Consider the following 26,590-nt stretch of genomic DNA (forward strand, 5'->3'; position numbering starts at 1 on the left):
TTTATTGAATACAAGTACAGTAATTTGTAGTTTATTTATTTATTTATTCACATTTATTCATTCATTGGACGCTCTCTGTCCACACTGAATCCGTTAGATATATCATGCACTTTTGTTACATCATGTAAACAAACCACACAGTTAGGACACGGTGTTTTAATCTCAAACTGTGCAGAAATAGTGGGATTCAACAGAATAAATACACATAATAAAAGCTGCACAGGATATGAATGTTGATTTAGAATTCAAATGTTAACTTTATGAATGAAGCTTTGACGCTTCAAAGTATTCGATACAGCCCTGTCATCTACATTGGTTTTTTTTTCAAGGTTACCTTTTTTGTATTCTTCCCTCCTTCCTTTTTAGTTTTTACCTTTTTAAATGTGACCTCAGTGAAGGTGTGATGAGAAACTGTAGAAGAGTCTAGCTTTCACTGCCATTTAGAAAACATACAGTCATACAATCACAAGTTTTTCGTGTTAAGAAATCCTTGATGATAAGGCTCGCTTTGGGTGGGATTGTATTGTAATGATACGAACACGCTGTGTTTTAATATTAAAACATAAAGTATTGTTGTCTTGATGTCTTGTAATTGATGCAAAGCGAATATGATTAAAAACTAGCAAGTTGCTGAGTTACACATTTAAATTGAATTTGAATTAAATTGAATTTAATTGCATTGAACAACAAAATCATAATTTTACATGGGACTTACATACGTATGTGATAAATATACTTCCGATTTTCCATTATCTGGTAATAACCTTTTTTTTCGAGTAAAATCAGCTGATGTCCAACATACTTGAATTTCTTCAATCATAATTGAATATAATAATTCACTTTCAGTTGAAAAACAGTTTAAGGAAATTCTTTGTGTTTATTTGCATCACCAATGAATGCAGGCTAACATAACATTGTTTTATTTACTTCTGAAATAGCGTAATTATGCATGCGAGTCTGGCAACTTAAGCAAACGTAGCCTAATTTTCAATAAAAAATATTATAAATTTACATACCTTAATGCTGGTATTCCTGATAGCCTACACATCAGATTTTATTAAGCTTAAAATACAGGTAACATTTGACCAGAATTTCTTTTATCTCTGCAGGATATTGAAATTTTTCAGATTACATGGACTTGCACCATTTTTGTAACGGTTGATATATTGATGTCTAAAAATGTTCTTGTTGGTGTTGTAATAATAATTTCAACAGTATTTCCAAATGCTACAAATAATTATATAAAGTTGTGTGGAAAAAAAGTCAGATAAGTTGGAGAAAAAGAGTAAGAGTGAGGTTAGACATTAGGGAGGAGAGAGAAAGTGAGGCAGAGCTGGAACATTGTCTGTCACGGAACAAAATGTGTTGGCAGCCAATCTCAGATAGCGTCACGCTGACTGACAGGTGGCACGGCCCGTCAGGTCCCCGACACTGCAGCCGCACGGCAGATCATGGTCGATTTAGATCAGTTTAAGCATTTGTCTGCACTTTTCCATGCCTCTGTGTGTGTCTGTGTGTGTTAACAAAAGTAAAGCTGTCTCTATAAAAAAATACATTTTAGAAGTTTAGAAACAGAGAATAATTGAGATCTGTAATCTTCTGCTGAAATAATAAGATTGAGTGCAAAGAGTCTAAATAATATACCGAAACAAACGCACACACTAAATGAACACCGTGACTGAGAGGCACATTGAGATGATGTGGCAGAACCACTCAATGAGCTAAGTGATGAAGTGTGAATCTATCAATGATTTACACACCAAATTTTACCCACGTGAGTGTGTTTATTTCCCATCCTGCACCCTTTTAATGTCTGATTCTGCACACTGTCCATACTCTGTATTTGCCCTGATCCTCATTCAGACCATTTATCCACCACAATGGTTACGCAAACCAACAAATATGTGTGCGTAATTCCACTAATCCATCCTGCTCTCCCTGTGAATGTCCTCTAGGCCTTTCCATGGGGTCTGTCTAACTGCCAGCGTGGTGAGGAGGGAAATGAACATGGCTTTACAAGCTGAGCCCACCCGTGGGCTTTAATTAGAATGAAATCATTGGAATAAGCTTCGGCTACGAGTGGTCATATCGGTGTAAACCTCTGAGGCAAATAACGTCTGTCTGCTGTTGCAAATGAGCTTCAAGAAAACCCACATACGCTATCATAAAAGTGATGGATGCAAAACAAGAAAGCAACCGCTAATACATATCCTTAATTTTACAACCTCCCAACTAATTCTTGGCTGAACTTGCCCTCTGTCCTCTCAGCGCCATTTCCACAATAATTAAAAACCTCATAACCTACAAATTATATCGTCTTCATCCACACGAACCCTCAGTCTAAAATCACCCTCTTTCTTCTGACCGTAATAAGCTTTGATTGACTGCGAGGGGGCAAAATGCAGAGCACGCCCTGCTTCCCACGCGGGAAAATGCAAGCTGGTGCTGATTAGAGCTCCTGATGCTGTGGGTAGGAAACCCCGCTATTCTGAGGAGGGGGTTAAAGCTCTGCATTTGATGTGGGAGAGAGGCTTTCTATGGACGTGCAAGAGCTCTTTTTCCTAATTTGTCAATGTGCATAAAAATCCAACAAATACGTCCACGTGAGGTTGTGTGTGTGTGTGCGTGTGTGTAGAGGCAGAGAAAAGGCATACAGTGCGGGGGCAAGTGAACAGCAGATGCTCCCATTAATTAGATCTAATGATCACACAAGTAATAACTAAGAGGGTTGACTGGGGGAAGAGCTGATTAATCTGAGTGGTGGCTAATTAATGCATTAGACTACATGGTATGAAGCCAGGCCTGTTAAATCACTGAATCACAGTCAGTTTATTCAAGCAGGACGCATCGACCTGTACCCATGGAGACTGCAGAAAATCTCTCGTTCACTTCGTGTCTTCCTACACACTAATATCATACCATTTTCTCCCAAAATTATCACCTGTATGCAGGTTAAAAATAGAGGATTGACAGCTTTTCCTTTGCCAGTTCTGCAGCAGACCACCATGCCCAACATGTTCTCATCTTCACATATCGCCACTTTGTCAGTGGACTTCAATGTCTTCAAATTATGTGCTAGGTCGGTATCCCTCTGTGTCTGGTGTTGATTCTCTGGGACGCCACAACCAACTCCAGCACAAAAACAAATGGTGAGTTCCATGCAACAAAAGCACATGGCAACCAGCGCCAGTATGTCAAACAAAAGCACGTGGTTAGGTTTAGAAAAAAACATTGTTGTTTGCGGGAATTGAAAACTGAGCTTTCGGTTAAAGATCAGGTTTGTAGGACCCATCCAGTGCCTCCGCCACCTTCCCTGTAGGAGCATGTAAGCGACTAATGTCGTTACCAGCAGTGTTTTAACCTGAAGCCGAGCAGCAGCATATCATACAGCCACTGTACCTTGTAAAAAGAAGTCACTGCTGTAACATTTTCACTGGCCTCCATGGTGCTTTCTGCAACACCATGGATTGTTTTTTTGTTTTTTTTTGCCACTCCATGACATCGGATGTGACACAGCAGGGGGGAAAAAAACCCCACAACAAACAAAACAAATGAAAACAACACTACAACATACTCATCTCCACAACCTGGTACCTGTATACACGTTAGTTTTGGTAGAAAGGGGTATTAATGAGTTTTTTGTCCCATAGGAAAGGGGCTTTAGTTTTCATGTACTCCGCTGCTCATCACAAACAATCTACTGCACCCAAAAAATGCAGCTCAGGTCTGAATTGTTGCATGAAGAGAAAGTATCGTGTGTACTGTGTGCACTGACAGGACCCTGTGCTTGTGCTTCTTCAGACATACCTTCTGTTTCCGCCTCTCCTTCCTTTTGTCCTCTGTGTCCTGCAGCATCTTCTCTCTCCACAAGTCAAAGAAGTAGGATGGATTGGTGTAGAACTTCAGACCCTCCTTTCCATCGTCCCTGCAGAGGGACAAAACAAACAAACAAACATTGTTACAGTTTGGTTGGCATGCAGGAAAATCTTCTCTGCTTTTTCTTTGACACACATGCTAAACTACATATCTGTTGTTTGGACAAAATAAGACATTTGAAGTAGGGATAGACAGATGTCGGATGCGATATTCAGCATTTTTTTACAATTAGCAGGTTTGTTTTTCATTGATAGCTGATAAAACAAACTTGTAACAACAGTCTGTAGCCTCACTCTTTGTATCTGTATCAGTTTGGGCCTAAAAAAGACCTAATTTGAGGACATCTTGGGCTGTGAAAACTACAAAGGACAATTTCTGACAATTTATAGTAAAAACGGCTAATCAGTTGATCAAGAAAAAAATTGTCGCATTAATCAACCATGAAATAAATGTTAGCTGCAGGCCTGGATGATATGTTTTTTTAAATGATTTTTTATTCCTATCCTCTGAAAGAGGAACTTGATTTGCCCAGAGGCCACTTTTGCAAAATACCAAGAGATCAAAAACTATCAATCCACCAGCACAAAGAACTGTGCTAAGCCCCACAGTAACGAGACCTGTGAGTGACCCTTTCAAGACACCGAATTTCTCCAGTGACGGGTAAGAGGGTCAGTTCGAAAGGCCAGAGGGGCATAGCAAGTACATTGAAGTGGTTTTTAATGACAACAAAAAGTCTTTTGGGGAACAGAGTAAACATCAGGAAGTGAGAGATGAAAATGAAAAAGACTTTGGTTTTATTTGTGATAGCAGATCAGAGAGTAACAAACCCACTCATAGAATAAAGATACTCTTAGTACTCACAGAGGCCATGACCCACTCAATAAACAAATATTAACACTATACAATAAATTGTAAATTTATTTGTAAAAAATAAAATAAATGTTCTCCATCTTTTGATGTTTGCCATTCTCACTCATTTTTACCAAGAGGCAAATCCAGTTGCAGCAGTCTAGCATAGGTCACATGTACACAAATGTGTTAAATTGTTGAGGACATTTGGGGCTTAGCCCAAACTGTTGGGGGATCCTGGGGTTCCTCCTATGGCGCATTGTTTTATTTTTATTTTTATTAACAAGCTCTATTGTTTGTGAATTTTTTACATTTTAGAAACAAGAGCCAGATATTGTTTACCATGTTGCTTGACAAAAATACTCAATTATTTGACTTCCAATAACCAACTAATGGTGTCAGCTCTACATAAAAGATGGAGGTGGGGGGAAAAATACACCGTTACAAAAAGGTCTTTTTCCTCTTATAATGCAGGAGGCAGCCTTAAACAACACTTAGAAAACCCTGAAAAATAGCGAGTGAGGGACATGTTTGATAATAATCTTTTTTTCTTTTTGTGCCATGCCTGTCTCGGTCTGCTTCAAGAAATCATATCTGTTCACCATTTCCCATGAATAATAGCTAATGTCCTGCGTTATCATTCATTCCTTCTCAACTGTGCTCCGCTCTCTGTCTTCTTCACACGCTTTACAGAGGCCTTTGTGGTTGGTGGTCACTGGGGAGAACTGCAATGATGATAGGGAGGGAAACGAAAAAAGACTTCTGACAGACACAGGTAGTTATCATATCAAAAGGTCCCTCTTGACAGGGAAATTATCATACACAGACGCCTTTGCGTGCTGTCCAGAGATGTCATTTCATATCAATAATGAGGATAAACCTTGTTAATTGCCTTGCTGATGTCTTTCTTGGTGGTTTCCAAGTGCCTTTCTTTACATGCATATTATTCACGACTGATCATATGTAAAATATGTGGAAAGCCTGTCAAAGAGTGCAGCCTTGCAGGCATCCTCAGCCACAAACACACCTCAGTGCTAGTTTTCTTCTTGAGATTGTACACAACTTTTGGCAGACATTAGGTCTTTGTTTGATAAATCAGCAACATTCAGCCTTGCAAACTCAAAAGTCCTTGAAAACACTGGAAAACAATATCACCATAACAGAACTTTTTTGGCAAACCTAAGCAGCAGAATAAATGTGTATGTGAGGTGTATGTTTCTGCAAACCTCAGATATGTTACATGTTTATGTGTTTCAGATGGAGCAGATATGTCAAAATTTGACATTTTCATCAATCAGTTTCATCAACTTTATATTGTGACAATACTGTGATTAGGTTTAGGCACAAAAAACTGGGTAATGGTTCAAAAAACAGTAATATGGGACCCCTGGTGGCTCAGTGGATAGAGCAGAGCCCCATGTGCAGAGGCTGTGTCCTCGCCGCAGCGGCTGCTGGTAAGAGTCCAGCCTCGGCCCTTTGCTGCATGTCTCCCCCTTTCTCTCGACCCCTTTCACCCTCACACTGTCCTATCAATTAAAGGCAATAAAAGCCCCCCAAAAAAGGAAATGGTCATATTTTGAATTAGAATACCTGGTTTGGTCACTACAAACATGGCTGGACTGGTTCCGACCTCTTAGTAAAATAAGGCTTAGTTTGGTTGATACAAACATTGCTGGTAATGCCCCTACCTCTCGTTAAAAAAAAAGACACCGTTCAGTTGCTACAGACACAGCTGGACATATCCCGAACTGTCTTTACAAAAAGATCAGGTTTTGTTGCTACAAACACAGCTGGAAATGCCCTGACCTCTTGTTGAAAAAGATCCTGTTTGGTCCAAACAAATATGGCAGAAAAGTTCCCACCTTCTGTTAAAAACTACAGTCTAGTCCCTACAAACACAGTTGGAAATGTCCCAACCTCTCATAAAAAAGACCCAGTTGCTACAAACAAAGCTGAAATGCCCCTACCTCTCCTTAAAAAAACAATTTGGTCCCTACAAACACAGCTGGATATGTCCTGACTTCACATTAGAGGACACCGGCTTTGTTAGCCTCGAACAGCGGCCTGCTTAAGTATTCCCATATTCCCTGCTCTTCCTAATGAGAAACTGCTCTCATCAACATGTTGTCAGAACGTCATCATTTCAGAAATGTTATTGTGTATGAATCTTAAAAATGTAACACATCCATAGTTAGCAGAAACATACAATACCTGCATTTTATTCAGGTAACTGGGTTGTTTTAGTTCCTGAAACTATAAGAGAAGAGCTAAATGGAGGTCCTAGTTCATCTGGTCAAAACGCAGGTTAAGTTCTGAGTTCCTCAAAAGGTTCTTGGTCTCATGGGAAATTTATTTTGGAAACACCCAATAGAGCCGCAAAGTGAGAGAAGCTATTTTTGGAGCCCTGCAGTGTAAATGTGACCTAATTAACTTCAGTACCAGGTGCAAATATGGATCTATATCTCCTCTCTCATTAATTTTCTGCATAATCTCAAACATGTAATGGTAATCAATTTAGTAACTCCATCTCCTCTGACTTTCAGTCGAAAATATTCTCGTATAGGACTGAAGGGCAGGTAAAAGGGCGTTTCAGGTAACCTTTGACACTAAAAAGGAATTCAAAGAAATATTGGGTGTATCCTAACCATTTAGGGGTCCTAACTTGAACTTCGATGCTTTCACCAAGTGTCAGCCACGCTTTGGGAGGCAATTATTTGATGATGGCACCAGGGAGCAAGAATACAGAACATGAAAAGGAAAAGGCTTCAAAAGGCAAGAGTGGAAAGTTTAATGATATGCAACACAACAAAGGGAAGAAAACAGAATTCAACAATGGGATAAGGCAAGGGTGGAGAAAGCGCTACTGTAGTGTGTGTGTGCACTGCGGGTAGTATTTGAGTGTTTGTGTATGTCATTATGCATGGTATTTGCTCTGTGTATATTTGAGTCGTGTGTGTGTGTGTTTTTTTTTTCCTTGGGTGTATAAAAGAGAGATGGAAGTAAGGAGAGCAGAGCAGCTGTGTTCATGATGAATCTGAGAAAGAACAGCCTAGGGAGGTCTCCCAGGGAGCCTCCTGGTAAGAGGAGAGGAGAGGAGAGGAGAGGAGAGGAGAGATCAATCCTCTCAGGGTACTCAGTAGCTCAGTTGGTAGAGTGGGCGCCACATGTACAGAGGCTACGTCCTCGTCGCAGCAACCGTGGGTTTGATTCCAACCTTAGCCCTTTGCTGCATGTCATCCAAAAATAAAAAAAATAAGCTTTAAAAAAAAGAAACTCACAAAACTACAAATAAAATATTTTATATATACTCAGAGGTATTTTTTATCCTGCAATGGTTTGTTGTGCTAGTTGACTAGCTAATCAATTGACAAAAATAATCTTCAAAAATGAATTAATTGTTTAATCGTTTAAATCATTCTTAAAGCAATAATGTGAAAAAAAGTTGTTCTAATTTCTGAACTTTGATCATTTCTGGCTTTTCCTTTGAATACTGACATTTATGGAGAAGCACTGTAACTTTTAGACTTGTCTTTTATAGCTATCTTACTCTCTTTCATTTTCTGTTCTCTTATTCTTTAAACACTGTTTTAAAGAAGGATTTTACTGCTGGAAAAGTCTTTTCACAATACTAGGGTGGCTAAATAGTAGAAACACGCGAATACTTGTGAAATTGGTGCTACATGACCAGAAAAAAATGGCTGAAGCGTTTGCTTTTGCTCAAGAGGTAGAAAACCTGCAACTACCAGAATGCACTGCACCGCACTGTACCAATAATGCTCCCGCTGGTAGGTGACGTAATGCAAGCTTGTTTTGGCCAGCTGGTAACAAACTATCTCACAGTGCAGTTAAACAGTAAGCTAAAATATGTTTCTGAAAATATCTGAGGTGAGAAATAGGCAATGCAGTAACAGAATCTTGGTTCGTATTTGATCAGCACTGCCTAGTTTACAGTTTGATCTCAGTATTTTCAGCCTCCATTTTTAGAATACAAGGCAGTAAATTGGGCTGAGGATTATAACCTTTTCACGGAGCATCTGTCTCATGTACTGCTGTGTTGGGGTCGACTGATATTGGTTGAAAATATTTCTAGTGAATAAAAATAAAATAAAAAATAGCTCCCTGAGATTTTACAAAGTAAAAGTTTCTTCCATGCCGACACGTTTTTTGCCTGTATTGCAGACTGCCTTCCCTGGTGTTGGTTGAGTGTAATAAGAACACTTTATCATAATTATTTTATCAGTGATCATCAAAATAAAATGCTAATACAGATAATTAGCAAAATGCCAAATATCGGCCCGATAATCAGTTGTAATGAGTTGATAATCTGTTGACCCCTAATCCTGTGTAAATATAACGACACTTAAATATAATGCCTATGTAAGCTTTAAGGTCAGTTCCTCATGGCGGGTGTGTAAAACAACTACAGCTTTAATGTAGCTTTAATATAGAGCAACGGTCCTCCATGATAGATAATACACTCTCCTGGACCTTGTGCTCAAGGGTGCTCCATTGGTGGTTATTCAAGGAGAGGTAAGGCACTCAACAAAGAACTGACCTTAAAGCTTACATAGTGTATGTTTCTTATGTTGAATCCAACTATCACCACCAATCTTTGTCTGAATACAAACTGATGTGCGGCCTTCAGCCAGCATGAAACAAGACATTTAAAGTTAGATTGGGAAATAATGTCAGCAAGGCAGACGCCTACACCTGCCTTTCACTCAGCAATGTCAAGACCCAGACGTTAAAAACACACCCACGACAGATTTAAATACCCCTGCCTACACCTGTCTCCCCACACTGCATGTGTACGTGTCTGTACAAACACACACACACACACATGAAATACATAGATTGTGTTTGGCCTGTAACCTCCTCCAACTGGCTTGGTCCGGGTGACAGTATTACACAGAGATAGGTCATGTAAGATCCTGGAGGAGAGAAAATGGAGTGAGAGGAGAAAATAAAATAAAAAAAAGAGCGAGAAAGCAGCTGGGTGAGAAGGCCGGGAAAAAAAAGGGAGGGAGTGCTGGCCAGCAGAGCTTTTTATGGATTATTCATCTTCAGATGACTTTCTCTATCGCTCTGCTCGCTCTGCTTGCCTGGCTCAGCACTCAAGAGCTGAGAGAGATGTCTGGAGTGAAAGAGTTGCCAGCCTGCCAGTATTAATATACCAACCAAGATCCTTAAGCAATACATGCAAAATCTAACTTCGAATCCATTTAAAGTTACAGCCAAGCTCAGGGTGTCTTTGCTCTGTGTGGTGCATCATTGTGAGCATTACTGTTAATAAAAGCTTTTGTAGCTGCAGGCAGTATTGCAACACAAAAGACTGGACAAAATAACAGTGTTCAAGGCCATTTAGGTACTTCTATGTTAAAACAGTGTGGTGCAATTAGTCTTTCTATAAGCCTGTCAATGAAACACAAATGTGTTTTTTCCCATGTTGAGAAGAGTGGAAATGGACAAATTTATGAAAGGCTGATATACTTCGCGCCGTGCTGCACTCAGAAAAAAGGCTGCAATTAAACCATCTATAGTGTCAGATTTTTCTGAAGGAATGGAACAATGTCACTCCTCCATTATACGCTTTTATTGTATGATCTTCATTTCACTTCCAAATTGTGGTTTTCAATTTGGAGTTATCACTGAAGCATACAGAACACAATAAAGAAAAGGTTCCCACACATTATCATGGACAGCGTTTCAAAACTTTTCCTTGACTTTTCAAGGACCCCGATTAAATTTCCATTTCGGAAAAGCATGAACTTCACTGCATCTGTGGCACTTGTGGGCCTAGTTACAGTGCTTTTCCACACACACACACACACACACACACACACACACACACACACACACACACACACACACACACACACACACACACACACACACACACACACACACACACACACGAGTCTTGCTTCCCATAACAAATGCCACCACATTACATCACATACCCTGTCTTAAAGGGGAAAACATGGCCAGCACAAGTCATGGAAAATGAAAATCATGCAAGTTTTCCATTTGCATCAAGTAGCAAATAAGTTGTTTGAGTTAATTTGCTTTACTTGAAATTGTAAATGCTCAAATGATATAAATGTATATAATGCAGCTCTAAGTCAACACACTAGAGCTAAATTTTGTCAACAGTCAGTTCACAGAGGATAAATTTGCCTGTTAATTTAATTATGTGGAGGGTTATCTATGGTGAAAGATTACTGTCAGAATATATATAACACACACAAAATGACTTTCCCAAAACTTTCAATGATATTTTACTAATTGCATGACTTTTCCAGGCCTGGAAAATGAGACTGTGAAATTCCATGACTTTTCCTGGTCTTCCATGACCGTGGGAACCCTGCACAGAACATTTTTGGAAAGTTAGTGAAACTTTCAGACCTGTAGGGCGTGAGGATGTTGAGGGGTGGCGGCTGCTCGCATGTCTGGAAGGTCTCCTGCAGGGGGACGGGCAGCGACTTGCGGTCAAACAGCTGCTGGTCCTGAATAGTGGAACTCCTGAAAGCCTTCCTCATGGTAATGTCCTGAAGAGACACTAAAGGATGGATGGAAGGATGGAGAATAAAGAAAAAAGGGAGAGGGAGAGATGAGACAAATGCACAGTTAATAAAAGGACCTTTAGGAAAAACGTAATACTCGTATGTTTGCCAAGTAAGACTCTCTGAACCCTATTGAAACAATCAATAGCACACAATCTAAAGTGCATAGTGCACATGCATTTAGTGCATGTTCAATTCCACTTTTTCTAGTTAAATGTTGACTTTTTGGATTGTTTTTTTTAAAAATTATTTTAAATTATAAACTTCAAAATTCTGTACAATAGGTTTTATCAACATCTGCAATGCTGACTTTTTTTTGACCGTTTTTACCACATTCTATAGTATAATATTCTTCAAAATGCTATACTATGACTTTTTTTTGACATTTGGAAGGATGAATTTTTCGGCCATTTTTTCCACATGCTATAGTATGGCGTTTTGTGACATACTATAGTATGACTTTTTTCAACATTTTAAATGGTGCATAATATGGACACAAAGAATAGCACAAGGGGCAAAGGGGTTGTGTTTAGTCCCTTAATTAATCAGAGGTGTGTTTTTGACGTAACATGAACTCAACCAATCAGAGTGAGCAGAATAATACTATGCCATTCCGACTATGCACAGTCGCTTTTTGCAGCCTCAAAATAGCAATGCATTAACATCACGCCTGACCACACCTCATTCTACACACCCATGGGGATGGATGGATGCAAGTGCAATTACATAAAGTTGGCCTTTCATTCAATGCCGGCCCATTGGTGAGCTTCTGTCACCCTATTGTTTGCAGTGTATCCCACAACATAGGCACTAGTAGGCCCTTGTCAGTGTTTTTTTTTTTTTGGCTGATTCAGCACGTTGAATCACTGTTTGGAGATGGTGGAGCCTGTGGGTGAATTATATCACTCTGATTGGCACTTTAGTTCGGCGCACAAGAAGAAAAGCAAAAGTGAGGAACGCAAAGAAACGACTAAAGAGAGCATGAGATTTACAAAAACTTTTTATATTAGGTATGATTCTTTTTTTTTAGCAATGGAGCTCTTTCGCATGAACAGTTTGGAATGGTTTTGTGTTACTGCTAACTAGCACACGGTACACCCTTTGTGAGAGACGAATGCAAACTACCACTGCCTGCTGGTATGGAGTTATTTCCTCTCATGCAGGAGCAGAACATCCATCCCACTTGTCTGTTTGCTGAAGTCTAGTCAACTTTTGGGCCGAGACAAAGGTGACGTGAAGCAATGCAGCAGTCTGGCCTGTCACCACTAGTTTGGTTGTTTTTGGGCCTTAAAATACAGCCCTTTGTCTCTCTAAAGGTACCAGAAGTACCTTTAGGGTCCATCTTATCATTATCATTATCATCATCAAAATAATGTTGACATCACTTAAACCATCAAAATCAACGTTATAGAGCACAGAATCTATAAGAAACCACTATTCATCCACCTTTGAGCTAATGCAACATTGTTGTCCTAATTCAAAGGAAACCCACACACAATGACTAATCTAAGCTAGGCTAAGGTCGTCTGTCAAAGGCTCTTCTTTCACACAGGAACAGCTGACATTTTCAGTGGGCAAAAGAATAACGGAGCAAAATCGATGCTGCACAGCTGAAGCTTTCACAAGAACAGGTTGGAGAGATTGTTGAGGAGAAGATGAAACACAACCACACTTATGCTAACCCTCAATCTGCGCGGGCCCAGTAGAAAACGGCCAGTCTTGGAAAGGAATCCAGAGCGTTGCAACCAGATCTGAATTATACATGAAGGAGTGACAAATAGATACACTTTACTGCAGCCCAGAAGACTGAAAAAGTCACGTGGCATATAAAAAAAAAGTATTGCTCCAGTCCATCGTTATTAGCCTTTGTACTGTACCACACACACACAACAAAGTGAAATCAAATACGGAACAATAACCCAGCACAGAAAGTCGATCTCTTAAGCCAAACAAATAGAACAACTGAGTTATCTAGACTGTTATTGAAAGCTTGTCTTAATAAAATGAGACAAGTAAAGCCAGTTTATTGTGTGAAGAACAAACTACACCAATCTGATCTTCCTCATTGCAGCAGTGCAGCTGGGTAATGACTTCCACAGACAGTGTAGTGAAGGGCCAGCCACCTGAGGCACTGAAGGATCATTATTAACAAACACCATCAGCGAGCCAAGGTTTTGTAAGTAACACTCTGGGAGAGAGAGAGGAGGCCGGAGAATGCAAGAGGGAGATAATAAAAACAGCGGCGGGCTGATGGAAATGCGGGCCCGACAGAGACAGAGTGAAGAGGCACTAACAGTAAAACATAGGGCGGGAGTTGACATATAGGAAACATTCACATGAAATACAGACCAAGTAAATGGCGAGGGAGGGTGGTGGTATTGCAGAGTGGAGGGAGAGGCAGATGGAGAGATGATAAAACTAACACAGACGCGTGCAAATAAATAGGAAGGAGTGGTGAAGGAGAGTGAGAGAGATAGGAAAAACTCATAAAAACACAAAATTCTCAGAGAAAAACAGAAATTCATGATTGAAGTGTCTCGTGAGAGAAGTGCAGTAACTGGAGAAGAGCCAAAGGGTCGATTAAGCTTCGTATGACAACACAAAGGAGAAACTGTAGCATTTAAACAGAAAACACACACAGACAAATACTGTATACAAAGGTCACATTAACTCAATATTTTCTCATTTCGTCTCATTTCAGAGTATCTGTATCTGAGTATCTGAAGGCCATTGATCATTTTGACGGAGTAGAACAGTGAGGGCGATTTATAGTAACTTTAAGTAATTCACATTTCTGTAGTTCTGTAGTTCTGTGGCGTGCACATATTAATAAGCTATTGCCGAGTCTTGTCTTTGACCTTACATGCATTAATTCATTCACTTTTTTAATTTGATTTGCTTATGTTAATGCACAACAATCAGATTTACATTCAAAACAACTGCAGTACATGTCATTTCATGACTGAAAAGGAGCAGGGAGAAGAAGACCTTGTTGTCTACCTGGCTTTAGCCATTACATTGTTAAGTTATATCACTACATACCATTGCAAAATGCAGCAACATATAGCAGCTTAGTGTTCGAAGTCTCTTTATAATGCCATCACAATTATTGGGCTTTTTAAATGAGGTGAAAAGAGAGAAATTATATGCGGTTGGGAAAAAAAATGCTTCCTTTCATCTTTGTGTGGTGTACAAGCTAACTAAAGTATAAGCTTGTTCTGTATATTGATAAAAATGAAAATAAATGAATGAAAATTATATGGTATTAAAGAAAAAGTATGCAGGATTTTCCTAAAAAATCCACAGACTCATAAATAAGTAAACCCTATATTCATAACTTTTGACACTTGAAAAGTGTGTGACTGTGTATTTATCTACAAAGACTACTAAAGACATTTCTTCTCATACCTCTTTCCCACCAAATTCAGTGTGTGTATGCAGGTTTTTTAAACATGGGTAAACCTGCTAAAAATTGGCTATAGATTCCTTTCCCTTTGCATGGAGAGCAGAGCTCTATACACAACTCAGCAGCACCACGAGTATGTGTGTGTGGACGGTTTTGGTGTGCCTGCTTGACATCTAGGACAGGCCGGAGGTAAACAGTAGAAAGCAGCATAGACAGCGGACCGTGAAAACTTAACTGTGATTACTTCTCTCTATATATCTCTTATTTATTCAGTCTTTCTTTCCAACTCAGTGCAGACTAATTTTGAGCAATGTTTTAACTGCTCTGGTGGAGACAGATGGTGATTAGTGGTGTTGCATCACTGCATCTCGCTGGTTAAGGAGCTGAAATTAGTGCGTTCACCCAGGTGTTATGTTCCCATCAATGCCAATCTGAGCCGAAGGCGATAAATACCCATAACTACTGCAGAGTCATTTGACCTCGGTGTGAATGCCGATTGTACACATTCCCACTGCATTAAAAAGCCAGATGTTAGTGGGTGTTGCCCATTTGTTTTTTTTTTAATGCAGTGGGAATAGGCTTTAATTTGCTGTATTTGGGACATTCCTGTGCACAGTTGCTTGAAAAAGCTACAAAAATCATGGACACAGTGCCAAAAAATGCAAATATATCTATAGGAAAGACCAAGTGGTTGGCTTTTGCTTTCACATTTGCTGGAGATACAGTTTGCAGACAGTAGCTGATAATTACTCAATAGTATACCTTTATAAAAGTCTCACACTGACTGAGGGATGAAATTGCCATGTCATTTTCACTGCAAGTTTGCTCTTATTTTGAAGTCAGTTCTTACATGCCTTTATCATCATGTCTATCATAACCATGTAATGCAAAACAATCTGCGAGCTTGTTTGACTGTCTTTTATAAAGTGGCTTGACTACAGCACTGCACCACACTGGGGGTCATTTTAAGTGAGTGAACAGATTTGTGGTACTGCTACCTTTTGCAGGATGTTTTGCATGCAGTGCGCATGTGCCATGGAGGTTATGGCCAGGCCACACTGCATGCATGAGCAGTGTGTGCTCACATTGGCAGTGTTTGTTGTTGCAGAGCTGCTGCAGAGCTGCTGCAGAGCTGCTGCAGAGCTGCCTTTTGATATAACTACTGTATTTCCAGAATTAAAAGCACATACTAGCCGTGAAAGCTACTTCATTGTCAACAACAGGGTCCTGCAAATGTTTCAAACTTAACTTTCTTGCCTTATGTCAACAACTGAGGGTTTTTTGTGAACAGAAATGCTGTCAAAGGACTTTTATTTCGAAACAGGAACAGGAAAGATAGAGTAAAACAGACATATTTAGTACAGCACACCGATACCATTACAGACCATATACCCTGGTGAAATTCCAGGAAGGTATAAAGGTATGAATAAACAGACACTGCCCAAGCATTTATTAAATTAACATAGAAAAGAAAAGCCTGACTTCCAGGTTATAGAGCACTTTGCAGCACTTCTGCCTCTTGTCTAACCCAACATTATCACCCAGATTCTTGAAATGCTCTCAAGTGTAATGCTACAAACACCATTTCCAGATCCAAGAATGACATTTTTACTCATGCTTGTATCAAAGAGAACAACAGAACGAATTTCATTTCCCTGATCAGCAACTTAAGAGGTAATTAATGATAACAAGGAGGAAAAAAATCAAAGCCACAGCCACAGTGGCACGACAATTACACACACTGCCCACAGCGATGACAGGAGAGAAATGCCAGGGATAAGTAGCAGTAATGGTGAGATCTAAGAAGTAGATTTTTTTTTTCAAGATGTAAAGATTAGAGAGGGCAAGAGATGAAGATGTGAGACAGGAGATATCGACATTAAAGTGATGCTTAAGTGATCCCTGAAGGTCATTTCACTTTTTGCCTCCTTCCCCACAGGAAGGTCAGAGTGAATGTTGGAAATGCATCTTGAGTGGACTGTAGACACTTAACATCCAGACGTGACCACTAGCTAACCGGCAAATGCCAAACTGGTGTTGCTGAGTGCTGTATGTTAAGCAGGAGCACTGCGTCCCGCTGCCCCGATGCATTTAGGGAGAGCGGAGGGCTGTCAGATGGTGTTACAAGTATGTGAGAAAGCAACTAACAAGAGAAAGGCAGCGCAGAGGTGCTTGTCAGGATGAATGTGATGCAGAGTGAGGTGGCTGTAAACCTCTGCCAAGCAACACTGAGCACTGAGAGAGGCACACTGCACTAATCAATGTGGGCAGAAACACAGAAGGCACACACACACACACGCACACACACAGGATCAGTCACACACTCACACAGATGGATATCTTAGCATGATGTTCTACATCCTAATTACAAAATGTCACTTATTCAGTTGAACTACCAATTACGCCCATTTAGAGAAGACATCGAGCTAATGAGAAAAATGTGAGTGTAAGCATTTGTGAGTGAAAGAGTTAGTGAGAGGTTTCCTGTGAGTGTGTGTGTGTGTGCATCGGGTCGAGCAGCGCCAGGTGCAGCAGCAGCCTCTGATCTGAGCCTGTGAAGCTTCTTATCTGTAAGCTGGCGGTGGATAGTTTATCTCTCTCTCTCCTATCTTTCTCTTAGATAGATAGCATCTAGCTGAAACACCCTCAACCAAAGAAAGGTGAAGAAGTTCTTGTCTCACACACTCACAGTTGCACACACTCACACGCACGCGCGTGCGCACACACACACACACACACACTCCTTCAGCTTTCCCTTAAAGTTTCAGGGAAATGATGTTTTCCCCCTCTTCATCCCCTCTTTCACGCAGTCCTACACACAGCCACTGAAGATAAGAAAAGGCACAGGCCAAGCTGTCTGTTAGCATGCAGACACGGCTCTCTCTTCTGTAGCACTTCAATGCAAATGTTGCTCCATATTTCTCCTGCAGCCTTGAATCACTCTTTCCTCTCCCAGGCTCAATTTTTGCTCCATCCTTTCTCTTGTAAGCTTGTTTATTGTTTGCCCTCTCTTTCATTTTTTACTCTTCCTTCCCTTCTGAATGTTCTCTCTCTTGCATTGACAAACTTTGTAAATCACTGGTGTTGTGCACAGTGTGAGAATACACATTGTTACCCTTTGTTGTGGGTAAACCAGATTGTGACAAAGTGAGAAGGGCAGACTGTGTACTAAGTAGTGAGTAGATCAGCTGAATGCATCTTCTTTTGGCTTTGACTTCAGTAAACTTTTATTGCAGCGTTTCTATCATAAGTGCAAATTATACTTTCTGCATAATTACAGGGTCTGCATGACGTACGTTTTGTCATATGCCCAAGTCCAAGTGGTCCAGAAAGACATATAGCCAGAGCCTAAATGCCACTTTTTAATCAAATCCAAGAAATTAAAGTCCTTACTAATCTGGGTACTTAAGCAGTTTTGTACAAAACTGGCAAAGAAATCCATTCTTGCCATAAAATACTTCAGTTCATTGATTTGCATCATTGCTTAAACACTCAGAGATATTGAAGCGATAACTACCATAATGTAACTGAATCTAGAGGTGATATAAGATGATAAGGTGATATTGCGATATAAAAATGACATATACTGTCATATTTTTTGTGCAGTTTTAACCAATCATATATTTTATTGTTTTTAATCGAACGAGGCTGAGTGCTGAGTTATTGCCGTGGGAAATAGGGGAGTCATGTACAACCAATATATGTAATAACCAGTCATCAAACGCTTTCAAAAGCTATAAGAAAACCAATATTCTCCTGTCATTATTTTTTGTAAAACTGACATCAGAGCACAGTGTGTGGTTACTGAACTCCTCCTGGATCACATTGGTTTACATGTAAACCTGCAAGAGTGAACACAATGCGAGTGCATGCCAAAGTTTTTGACTGCTCTGTTCTTCTACACGCCATGCACACTTGATCACTTACAGGTGTTCGAAGGTACAACAGTCTGTTCTGTTCTGTTCTGTTTTGCCCTCCAATGAGGCACATCCATACATGTCATGGAACATTTCATTCATGGCACTTGACTTAAAGGATACTTCTCCCAAAAGATTATTTGCATATTAATTCCTCACCCCATGTTACTTTGAATTTTAAACTGTTTTTCTCACTTGCGTCCACAGTGAATTAAAAATCAAAAAAAGGAGAACATTCTTGATGAATTGGAGTAAACTGGCTCTGTGTTTAACAACTACATCAAAACATGTGTTTACAGACTCTCACCTAACTATAAGTCATATTGTCTATTGTCTGCTTTCCAATGGAAAACTGAACTGAAAGTGAAACATCTATCTATTCTCTTAAAGGCCAGATTCCATTGACAAAAACTGTAATTTTACCTCACTGGACACGAGAGCTGCTAGTCCACTGCTGCCTTGATTAGTTTGTGTGTTTATGTTATTGTGTGACTTTGGTGTTTTAAAAGATTAATTCGGAATCAGCAAAGTAACAGAATCACACACTTAACCGATGAAGGTAGTGGTAGACCAGCAGCTCCTGTGTTCAGTGTCATAAAATTACTGTTTTTGTAAATGGAGTCTGGATTTTAAGAACGCGTAGATGGGTTTTGCTTTTAGTTCAGTTCCCAGTCTGAAAGGGACGTGTGCTTGAGAATAACTGTATAAATGAGACCTAGATTATACTGCACAAGTTGTGTGAGAGTTCTTAAATAGATGTTTTGACAAGGTTTTTCTGATGTTAAAGTCAACTATGACTTCAATTCATCAAGAATTTTCTCAGTTTCTGGATTCTTCATTTGCTGGAGGCATGCAAGAAAAAAAAGTTTTCTTCACAAATTCAAGGTAACACAGGATGAATAACTGTTATACATATGGTTGTCTGGGGTTAAAGAACTCCTTTAATACAATCTGAACTTTACTGTATTTGCAATTTTTTTTTTTTTGCTGAATCTGTTCTTAATGTGTAGACCGCAGAACTCAAAGAACGCAGTTTGCACTCCACTCTTTTCATCTAACCCTTTCCGTAAAATGGGTTTAGTACACAACTATAACATGTACAAAAAGAGAGTGTATTAAAAGACTGAATCTCATCTGAACACACTTTTTTTCTGGGATGTGTACACATCTGTAAACCCGACATTTGAAATTCTAAATGCCTGAAAGCAAATGACTCATCGTACCACCAGACTGCAATCTTTCCAGTCAAAGAGGGGAAAAAAATACTAAATAACTAAATATAGGACTTTCAGAGAAAAGGAGAGACTTTGGCCCTGGTTTTATAATATACCTATTATATACAGGTAAAGCTTTGCTGCATGTTATAAAAGTCTCACCAGCAAAGGTGACGTGAATAGAACTTAATAGGTAGAGACAGAAAGATAAAGTGATAAAGAGGAGATGAGAAGAGGTGTGCTAGAGAAAACAAGAGTCAAACAGGATTAATAAATTGTAGACGTGAAGAACAGAGCGATGTAAATAATGAAAGATCAAGATGAGAGACACAAAGAGAAGAAAATAAAATTGGCAATAGAAGAAGAAACCTCTCACGGAATACAGAGTCACAGAGGGACTAATAGAGAAAGCAAGAGAGAAGCAGAAGCAGAGAGAGACTCTGGAGTACATAAAGAAACAGTTAGAGCCCAGAGGGACTCACGGTGGCTTTGTGGCCCTCCGTAATGGCCTGCAGCCAGTGCAGTGATGTAACGGTGCCATTAAATAGGGGATACAGGCCATTAGTTTGGCTGGCTGGAGTGATAGGGGGAAGAGAGCCTGACAGCACACAAATAGCATCCATGCAAGATGGAGGGAGATCAATCAGAGAGACGAGAGTGGGCTGGGGTGGACAACAAAGACGAGGGGGTGATGTTAGCGGTCAGGAGGAGAGGGGAGGGAATGGAGGCCTAAAGGGCACCATGGGGGATGATACCCTTTAAAGGGATGCGGGCAAGGTGCATGTGTTTCAGATTGAACATGCATAAATCCATGTGTGATAAACCACTTTTGACCTCAACCGCTGCACAACCAATGACACTGCATACATCACTCCGGCCACGTCTCTTCCCACATCTCCCCGACCTTCAGCTAAACATCGTTCATGTCGTCCACACTCTGTGTCCGTTTGCTTTTATAAAACATCATTCACTTTAGTGCGTCTGTCTGCGTCATGTTTGAATCCTATTTCTGGTCTACTGCTGTGTTGTATCTGTGTATGTGGCCTAAGCTGCACAAAGTGCTTGTCTCGTGTACAGAGATTCAAGGTTTGTGACTGCCATTCATCACCTTACAATGTGTCTTAACTGTGAAGGTACATTTAAATTTAGTTCTTGGGTGTAAAAAAGTTAGGTTTATTTCTATTTGGAGAATTTGATTTGTTTGTATTTTAAAGGTTCAGTGTGCAGGATTTACAGTGTTATTGGCAGGAATGGAATATCAAATATGAAGTATATTTTTTGAGAATTAAGGTTAACACACATTGGCAGGTGCTGGGCAAGCGACCCATCTCTGACATGCCAAACAGCATCAGAGAAACACTGAACTTTAATGTGAAACTGCTTTATTCAGTGTTTTTAGCTGTTTTAAATCACCTGGCTATTTATTTCAGAGAGGAAGAGACCTCTGTAGATAATCTGTCTCCAAAAAAAAAACAACATAACAATGAACAAGGAAGTCAGCTGTTTGCAATCAGCAAATACTCACAGCTAAATGCCATTAAATCCCCCTATATCTTACACGCTAACCCTTTAACTGTAACTACCTTACTCATATAATATATAGAATGGGCACTTTTCAATACAGTGTCCAAATAGAGCATTAGAGTATAGTCTTCAAGTGTGAGCATTGGAAATCTCAGGGATGTTTTAGAGGATTTTGTTTGGTTTGATTTTACACTTAACCACTTTATATAATTATGCAGTGGTGCACGAGCAGTTCAAATGGCAGCCATCTGAACTTTATAACCTCTGTAGAGCCTCATTCCCACTGCACAAAAAAACCTCAAACACCCGCTAACATCTCGCTTTTTAATGCAATGTGAATGTATATAATCAACATTCACACCCGGGTCAAATGACTCTGCACTAGTCGTGGGTATTTATCCCCTTCGGCTCTGATGGCATTGATGTGAACACACATTTTTAAAAATGTAGGACCTTGATGCACTAAATCATAATACAGTATATTTTACAAACTAAACTCTGATGTTATAACCATGAATTTTATTTTCAAACATGTGACAATGAATATTAAAATACATGTAAACAACAATACCACAATACTAACTATATATTATATTATATTATTATACTATTAGTATTATATTAATATACATTCTATGCATCATCCATCACTATAAACAGCTAATATAATACATAATAACTACACCAAAGCTGTAAATCAGAATCCATTTTCACGTGTAAACTGTCAGTTGATCATCAAATTTTCTTCTGTCATTACGGGTTTTAAAGAACTTCAGAGAGGCTTGTGAGAGGTTTTGTAAACAGTATCTGAAAAATATTTATTGTGTGCTCTGCTCTCATTCTACCCGACCCCCATCCTCCTCCTTTCTTATCCCTCCACAGTCCTGATTTATGGTCCCATCCGTGCCTGCACTCGTTCCCCTCTCCTTCACTCCTCCTCTAATGCTGACCACAGACCCACACAGACAATTACAAGGCGAGTCATACACTTTGTGCTAAAAGCATACACTTTCAAATGCGTGTGTATGAGAGTGAGAGGGTAAGGACAGGGTGGGGGGTGGGGACGAAGGGTGGCATTTACGGGAAACGACCCCCCTGGCTGAGCTCCTCCCACAACTGTCCATCTTTCTGTCACACTGCATCTGACATGTCTCCTTGAAGTCACCACGCATAACGCCACTTTGCTTTGATAGTGATTTGATTCTACAAACTTTTAATGAATAATGTGAAAGTAGAGCGCTGGTTTATACATTTGCAAGACAACTTCATTTTGTTATAAGTGCATGTGGAGGAGTTGATCTGAGTGGGAAATCTCTGCAACCTGCAGAGGAGGGCCGTTTCAACCTGGCCCAGAAAACTCTGCGGTACAATCCTTTTCCACTCCACTGCTTTTGCTGCAGTGCCCTGTATTATGTGCCCATCCCTCTATCCTTCCATCTTTCTTACACTCCTCCTTCCCTCCAACTCCGACCCCACACACACACACACACACACACACACTTAAACTGCAACTGAGCTGATCCTTATCCACTGTCTCCCATGCCAGTACTTCAGGCTGAAGGGGGAAAGTCAGGCTTGTTTATGAAGAGAGATAAAAACCAAGGACCACATGCACGTATGTATCAGACTCATAATCTGTGTCCAAATGCAGAAACGTTGCATGACTATGAAGGCCAAAATGATACAAAAACTGGCTTTATTTTGTGTACAAATCAGCAGATGTGTATCTAATAAGATAGATGCTAATATCTCATCCTCTGCCGTGGAGGATCGTGAGCCTTGTATTCGTGAGAGGAAGAGTGCGTCATTGTGTCTCTGCCCTTCAACCTCTGAAGGATAAAATTGACTCACTTAGCAGCTGCACAACAGACTTCCACAATTAGATCAAACACAATTATTCAATGAGGATAGCTACAGTGTGTAGACGGGGCAAGGAGGAAGAGTGGTGGGGGGGAAAAGAGGAAAGAGAAGAAGGAGGAAATGAACATGGCATGACAAAAGTACAGATGCTTCCACTTGCCTCTGTCAGCTCTGCTTTATTTGTGCTAAGTTGTGCTGGATTTATTTTTTGCAACTATTTTGCAAGTTTTGGTGGTGCATGTGGCTGTGAATTACTCATTGGGATGAGGAAACTCACCAGTCTGTAAACTCTCCTCCTGCTGAATCTTGCAAGCTATCTGCTAGCTCACCAGGTTTTCAGATGTAAACATTAAGGAAAGATTTAGAAGAATGGGAAACAACTGAACTATTATCCTGCTGGCAATTGTTCAGGCTTTGGAAATCAACTGGGCGACCTCCATGCTGCATCAGTTTCCAATGTAATGAACTAAAACTAAACCCTACAAGTGACTCTTGTTCTACATGCCGATTGGACAGAGCAGAGTACTCTGGTGAGAGGTAGGGAGGAGGTGTTTGCTGTACGGAGAATACAGTCCATTCTTATTCTAAAGTTGTCAAATGCTGCTGCTTTGACAGTGCTTGTGGTGTAAGCTTTTGATATGTTGCTGGACAGCGTCAGGTGAGAACGCAGTCAGACATAACCGTTCAAAGTGTTATTATACACTGTTGGATGGCTGGAAGGCACATAGACAGGGCCTGTCCTTTAAGAATGTGACCGGAACCTGTTGTGTCCACATGCTTCACAGTGGGACGGCGTCAGGTTGAAACGCTGCCGGTAATGACGTAATATAAGGAGTGTGAGGATGCATACAGGCAAAGCAAGACAGCTTTATTTGTATGGCACATTTCATACAACTGGGGAATTCAAAGTGCTTTACAGAGCAACAAAATATAAAAACATAATAATAGATACAGATTTACAATAAAGGAGTGAAGAGATAAGATGTAGGGCTGGCAGGAGGGCCTGTATATGGATCCAACAAACCCAACAAACCCCGGACTTTCATGCGGGTGTCCAGTGTTGAGTGTGAGTGTGATATATTTTATTTTATTTTTTTAATCTACACTTTACTATGTGCCTCTTTTGCCTAATCCTAACTATCTGTGCAAGCATGTGCATTTATCGACATCCTGGTGTTGGTTGCCGTGTGCTTGTGTTGCCTACACATAACCTCATGCAGTGTAATCCCACCATGTGCTTGTGCTTGACATCACATTAGTGGTATCCCGGAAAGTAAAGAGCAGATGCAAAAGGATACCTAAAGCACAATACAAAGATGCTGAAGTCCATTGCAAAGTGGCAATATGTGATGACTTGAGATGAGAACATGTTGGTAAATTTAAAAAAAAAAAAAAAAGAAAGAAAGAAAACCTAAAGAAACAAGTCATTGGCTTGTGAAAAGGTATCAGAGCTTGCACTCGCATTCACAGAGAAGCCATGAGCAGCGAGTCCAGCCCAGTGAGCATTTTACTGTCTCCATGTCAGTGACAAGGAAGCAGTTAGAGTAGCATTGTGCAAAGCCGTAAACACACGGCTGGCCCGTGGGAAATCGATACGGCGCCTTGGAGCATGGTATTACACCGCTGCGATTCCCTCTCTTTTTCCTTTACACCCACTGCACTCCTCATGCTACGCTATCCTGTCATGCTGGCGCCCCTCTCTCAGGATAACCTGGCTTACCTGACACGTCTCCGCCGATTATCACATTCCTTTTTATTATTGCGCACCACAGACACAGCCTGACCACAGATCCAATTTCTCTGTGCAAAGAGACAGCCTTTAGTGGGTAAACGAGCATCCAGCGGCTCAGAATGTTTCCAATTGAAGTGGCGGTTTGTACTATTGGGGGTGAAAAATGACACCATCTCATAGCTGCCTGCTCCTCTAATAACAGCCATTAACAGTGGAGGGGGCGGGGGGGACAGGCGAGCTCCATCACACAGCGGACACACAAACACACTGAAAGGCACATCAACAAGTGCACATCCAATTTGATGCATGAAGAGGTGAAAGTGTGACAGAGAACATTTCAAAGAAAGGAGAGTGTAAGACTAAGTCTGTGTGTGTGTGTGTGTGTGTGTGTGTGTGTGTGTGTGTGTGTGTTTGAGTAAGTGTATGGTTAGTGTACTCACACTCCTCTTCTTTGGGGTCCAGCTGTGTGACGCTGATGGAGAGGCGGTCCACACGCTCTTGCAGGGAGTTGACCCGGAAAGAGAAGGTGTGGGCCTCGTTGAACAGCTCTCCAAACAGGTCTTCTGCATATTTACCTGCACAAAAAAACATTTTTAAATTTGCAAATTAATTTACTGAAAAATGCCATTGTGTGTTAAAACCCCTAGGCTGAAATTTAAGTTTTTAACCTTGCTATCATGTCTATATGGTGATTTTTTTTAATGCTACAAGACAGATAATGTGCTAAATAAGCAGTCCGTGCTACCACAACTGAGCATTTTTGCCTTGGAACTGCAGTCTACAAGTGACTATGTAATATGTAATATAATATAATATTCCTCTGTTATTCCAGATATAACAATATTCTGAATTTAATACAGGTTAATTTCTTTGAAATCCTCAGAATTTCCCAAATTAAGTATTAGGTTTTAAGAGCATTCTTTGGACATGTATACAGCCCATTGTGAATATGCGTCTCAATATGGGTGTCTACCGCATTTTGTGACACAAAGCCTCTTGCCTGTTTATGGTTAGCTCTGCTCTGCTGAGGAGTTGCACACAAACCAGCTGGTCAACAGTTTGCGAGGCTGTGGTGCAGAGACGCATAGCCAAAAGAAAAGCTCACATTTCTGGTCAGAAGAAGAAACACACCTACTTTGAACATGAAAGACTTGGACATAGACAGGCTTTTGTATATGTGAAAACATTACAATGCAAGCTTTTTAAGAAGATGGTTGAAGGAATGAAACTGTGTTTGCACAGTCCAACTAATCCACCACCAGTAGAAAACCAAACGAAATATCCTACTTTGTTGCAAGGAGGCAAAATGGCACAAAAAGCTCCATCTGTTTCACTTTTCCATATTATAACATGAAAACAACATGTTAGGGCATGTTAATCGGAGTATTGTAAACTTAAATACCAGAGGAAGATTTTTTTTCATTAGCCACTTAAACAGCTTAGTAGGAATATTGTCTTTTTTGGAATCAGGGCAAAATCTATATTATAAGACTTTCCAGGGTTGTTGCATTTCAAACCTATGGAAACAACCCCGCTAACTGGCAGGGTATCTGAAGAGATGCCAGGTGTAGCTACTGATCGCCCAAATAGAGTTTTACTTTCACTTTAACTTGTCAGAGCTGGTAAAGGAAGTTTTATCTAACATTAGC

The 26,590-nt window shown here is 40.2% G+C and overlaps 1 protein-coding gene across 4 annotated transcripts in view; it reads right to left on the reverse strand.

The window, feature by feature from the left end:
• wasf1 (WASP family member 1) overlaps positions 1-26,590 on the reverse strand; it is an 84,916-nt gene that overhangs the window by 22,942 nt on the left and 35,384 nt on the right. For all 4 annotated transcript variants that reach the window (XM_042503790.1, XM_042503792.1, XM_042503791.1 and 1 more), the window contains 3 exons: positions 25,382-25,516; positions 11,131-11,284; positions 3,808-3,925 (listed from right to left, as the gene is read on the reverse strand). In XM_042503790.1, coding sequence (XP_042359724.1) covers positions 3,808-3,925; positions 11,131-11,284; positions 25,382-25,516 — 407 coding nt within the window. The remainder of the gene's footprint in view (positions 1-3,807; positions 3,926-11,130; positions 11,285-25,381; positions 25,517-26,590) is intronic.

The sequence above is a fragment of the Plectropomus leopardus genome, chromosome 16 (genome assembly GCF_008729295.1).
Source record: "Plectropomus leopardus isolate mb chromosome 16, YSFRI_Pleo_2.0, whole genome shotgun sequence".
NCBI classification, from domain to species: Eukaryota; Metazoa; Chordata; class Actinopteri; order Perciformes; family Serranidae; genus Plectropomus; species Plectropomus leopardus.